At 35.4% G+C, this 4,644-nt stretch overlaps 1 protein-coding gene across 2 annotated transcripts; it reads right to left on the minus strand.

The window, feature by feature from the left end:
- Positions 1-820: 820 nt before the first annotated feature.
- Positions 821-4,632, minus strand: LOC139823766 (mitochondrial basic amino acids transporter). Of its 2 annotated transcripts, XM_071796266.1 has the most exons (4): positions 4,089-4,632; positions 3,199-3,918; positions 2,824-2,951; positions 821-2,359 (listed from the first exon to the last, which is right to left on the minus strand). In XM_071796266.1, the coding sequence occupies exons 3-4, from the start codon at positions 2,935-2,937 to the stop codon at positions 1,265-1,267; spliced, it is 1,209 nt and encodes a 402-aa protein (XP_071652367.1). In that variant the 5' UTR covers positions 2,938-2,951; positions 3,199-3,918; positions 4,089-4,632; the 3' UTR covers positions 821-1,264. The 2 variants fall into 2 exon arrangements, with proteins under 2 accessions (XP_071652367.1, XP_071652366.1); XM_071796265.1 differs by having other exon boundaries at positions 3,199-4,632.
- Between the last annotated feature and the right edge of the window lie 12 nt (positions 4,633-4,644).

The raw sequence follows: 4,644 nt of genomic DNA on the forward strand, positions 1-4,644 counted from the left end.
ATTAGACTAATGTTGGATTATAATAAAATAATATAGAAACATATGTACTACCTCAATAAATTACTGATAAATTACTTTGTGTTGTATTGGTTAAGTATATATAATACTATAAATGCAAATATATTTAAACTATTTCAAAATTTGTCTATGTTATCGCTATTTTTAAAAATTGTATATCCTATATTTATTAATTTAACTTATACTTACTCAGTAAAAATAATTGTTTCCTGAAAATTTAGAGCAATCGCACGGGAGGTTAACAAATCGTATTAATCTTGACATCAGGTTTGATGTTTACAATTTACAACTTGATAATTTTTCGATTTGATGTAAAAACGTGGTTACAATAAAATCCTGTTCGCGATCAATAGCTGAAATGTGCTGCCGTGTAAGTTCATATGTGCTGAGAATTTGGAATGTGTCAAAATTTTGACACGTGGGCCGGGGGAGGACTGAAGATCAATTTGTAGACTGAAGAAATGCAGAAAAGTGAGAATGTGGAATAAAATCGATGAGGGGATTGTAAGAGGGATACAAACTATTTTGTATGATTTTAAAAGCGAATAAATGTCGCGTCAGGCTGTGACATGGGGTCTTACATGTCCGCCAATCAATCAAAGACTGCTGCTTGACAAAAGAGATCCTTCTGTTCCTGCTTCATAGCGAGCTTGATATAAATATTAATTGTGTTAATTTCATTTTAAGAATATAGATCAGTATAAATTATAAAAATTTATAAAGCACGCCAGTCTTGATGTATCGATTAAAATGATTAAATCAAGCAGTTGTAATAAAACAACCGAAAGAAGATTAAAACACATTTTCCATAAATATATAAATATATTATAAATCTTATTATAAAGAATCTACTGATAAAATCTGCCCTACAGAGATCAAATATATAACATACACATTAAAAATTTTATAGTTATTTCTTTGCTTACTCAATTACTTCGATTGTTGAATTAAATATATATAGTTAGTTTTCCTATAATGAGTTTGCATGGTTTGCAACTTTAATTCAAATCCAACTTCACATCTCTTAACGTAAGAACATTCCTCAGCTAAATTATTCATCCATTTTGTGGATGCTTGCATTGCTTGTGATATACATATGTATATATATATATATATATATATTCGTCATTAATTAAATTAATTATTAGAAAAAAATCTGTCTAAATGGATATTGTATTCCTTTTCTTACACTATATTGCACTAACAATATACATCATGTGCCAAAGACTTCGTCGCTGCAATGACGTCAAGTATTATCTAGGTTTGAGACACCAAGTACGCGTTGGAGATTACAAGTACACATGTTTATAGCCATCTTAACGTTGTTACAATCCTTCTTTTCATCAACATGTTCGTCCTCCTCGACTCGACCTTCATCGTTTCTTGACTTTTTTTTTCTCTCTCCTCCATCCTCGGATGTATTCTCCTGCTTCAATGCGTCGTGCTTGCAACCCGATCGTCTACAGTCATGAACCAGGCAGGCGCTGCTATCTGGCATTAGCCTGCTGATCGGCAACATGAATCTGACGGAGTATGACGGGGTAACAAAACCGTTACCCCTTGAAATACCGTCGAATAACACGTTCCACTTATTGGCGAAGGATTCGTATCCTTTCGCCGTACGATTTTTTGTCTGCATCGACGTCCTCAACGCGATATTTTCCACCTTCGGTGCTTCATTCGGTTTCTCACCAAATAATCGGAACGTCCATGTGACTACAGCGAAAGTCGCCGCGTTCGTTGGAAATGCTCGAAGGATCGTCGAATTTAAGCCCCGGTACAAGCAACTGTATCCTTCGGCGCGTATAGATTTCTTGAGACAATCCAAAACCCCCGAGTAACAATTGCCACTTTCCGCTTGTATGCGCGACTTGATGACATCAATAGGGTAAGAAATCACCCAAGAAGCTACACCAGCAAATCCCCCGGCCAACAGCATATGAAGTGTCGAAATCGGTTGCTTCGAAGACGTCTTGGTCAACATCTCGTAGGTCACGAAGTATACGCCGTAACTCGGTCCTTCCCTGAGGAATGTAATACCTAGACCCTTAGAGACGCCACGATAACCTTCCTGCCTATAGATCTTCCTCAAGCACTGCATCGGTCCTTGAAAGTTACCTTGGCCCGTGGACTGCAATTGCAGACGTGTTTTTGCTAATTCTATTGGACTTGCGACAGGAGTTTGAGCAAGCCCGGCAGATGCACCAGCCAGAAAATACGATGACAATCGATCAGGTTCGGACAGGTTCCGCTGAGTATATCCATAAACGCCGAAGACGATGGCATTCACCACAGCCACTCCTGCGATTGGCGAAGACATTCCTTTATAAAGGCCACTCACCTATACAAACCCAAACAGTCAAGTCTGTCGAGAGCAGATCTTGCCAAGTATCTACAAATTTTGTAGACAGAAAGGCTACAGATTTGATGTTCCGATATATCACATGATGTCGGCAGAACGCCAACAGAGGCTACTAACATAATCAGACAGCAGATTGGCGGCAGAAATCGAGCAGATCCTGCTGGAATTGTTCAAGCTCTGCACGGTTTTCTGCTGATTATGTTAGCAGACTCTGTTGACAAAACATAAATTAAATGTGAATGCAGTTGATGTCAGGCTGCTGACATGTCTGATCAAATCTGTTACCAATCTGCCGATAGACTGCTATCATTTTGCTTACTGGGAAGATATATGAATAACAATATTAATAGATTTTATATTTTGCAAGCAAATATAAAAGCGACTAAACTTTAAGTGTAATTTGTTGTTTTAACACGGTTCTATATCATTATTTTTTTTAATACCGATTCTCTCGCGAATATGGTACGCAAACAATCCCAGGTGCCTCGATATTTTGGATTACGACAATCCTGAGTCTGCATGTGAACCTTAACCGTATCCAAAGGATATCCCACCATAATACCGGCACATCCTGAAATTTATAAAATAAACTTCATTGTATTGACAATACAAATATAAAGACTCTCTTAAATAAATCAAATTGCTATTGTTTCACTTATTCTATTTGATTTATAGTATTGAAATATATATTCGTTTTATAACCCAGATAGCCAAATGCTGTGAGATTGCTATCATGTTGGCAACAATCGTTGATGCAACTAATTTTGACAAACTAGGGACAAGGTGAGACAGCATTATATCTGTCAGGTTGAACTCACACGAATTCTAATTCTCTTCACGGCAAATTGATAGCAACATGTTCACATGGATTTCCGGTGGTTATCCGTGAAGAGATGATTTGTGACAGCAACTTGACGACAACTCGTTGTCATCCACGATTCGGCATATTGATTGCAATTTAAGGGCAACTTCCCAGGCAGCAGCGTCATGTGATTTTCATGTCAGTTTATGGTTAATCGTTACGTCAATTATTCTTTTATAATCATGTAATAATAATGTAAAAATGACAGGAATAAGTCCCAGACCGATGACGACATTTCAAGACGTTGAAAAATGTGACCTTTATGACCGTTTTAGCCTTTTAATGACGTTTTAATAAGAGAATTGTAAAAATCAAATTTATATACAGAATTATAATTAATTAAGAAACCAGATTTGTTTGCAAAATATATACATTGTATGTATTGTGTTTATTTAATTATCATCAGTCTGTAAAAATGTCTTTAAAAGGTATCATTAATATAAGGTTACGTCAATCTAAAAGTGTGCCACACTTTATCATAAAAGTGGACTCCACGATACAACTGATATTAGTTGTGCAGTTTCGTCATTATATCGTTCATATAATACTATCGTTCGTCATATTTTAAATATGAGAAACAGAACCGAACGAAGTCATCTATTGGATCTGATATTTGCACATTCTTTACAAACGTGTGACAATTATTTCATATTGTTAACACTTTGTTAGCAACGACCTACAATTAAAAAACTTCATAGCTTGAAGACATATACGCAATAACGGATGGAAATCATATTATATATATATGTGTTGTTGCCATCATGTTTGCGTCATGATGCTCAAGATGGAACGACGAATCATTCATTGCTGTCATGTTGCTGACATGTTGCAGACAACATAACGTACCAGTATTGTAGACCGTTTGCTCTCGAAATTGCGTCAATTGATTGCATGTATAAGCAGTCATGTAGCTGTATTTGTAACACAGTGTTCTATTTTGATGTCAGCAAATTTACAGCAAATATATAACAACACATGCAATCCTACATTAGTTTGCTCAATATGCTATATCACGCTTGGCTATCTGGGAAGTGTTAATGCGATATGACTGCCGTACCATATGTTTTATATTTGCGTAAAACATTACATGGCAAAAATATTAAATAGAACGAAATATGGTTTTGCAACAGATTTTTTTATCTAACGACATAACAAGCGAAAACGTAAGCTGATATAAATATTGTTATTTGCGTAAGTTTGATAAAACAGGAAACCACAAAATTGTTTGTTTCTAAATATGTTATTCTAAATATTTCAATCTGTGATAACCAAATCGTACGATACAATAATTTTTTCTCTTTTTATTATTGTCATTTAAACAACTCAAGTATATTTATCATGAAAAGAGACTGATAATTTTAACTTCCATTGGATTGCACATTTTTATTTAAGCAACCCAAGT

The sequence above is a fragment of the Temnothorax longispinosus genome, unplaced genomic scaffold (assembly GCF_030848805.1).
Source record: "Temnothorax longispinosus isolate EJ_2023e unplaced genomic scaffold, Tlon_JGU_v1 HiC_scaffold_176, whole genome shotgun sequence".
Classification (NCBI taxonomy): Eukaryota; Metazoa; Arthropoda; class Insecta; order Hymenoptera; family Formicidae; genus Temnothorax; species Temnothorax longispinosus.

Excerpts from the sequence above, each read along its gene's own strand:
- LOC139823766 (XM_071796266.1), bottom strand. The coding sequence starts at position 2,937 with ATGGTGGGATATCCTTTGGATACGGTTAAGGTTCACATGCAGACTCAG. Across the intron at positions 2,360-2,823 it reads CCATATTCGCGAGAGAATCG|GTGAGTGGCCTTTATAAAGG; the intron begins GTATTAAAAAAA and ends GGGTTTGTATAG.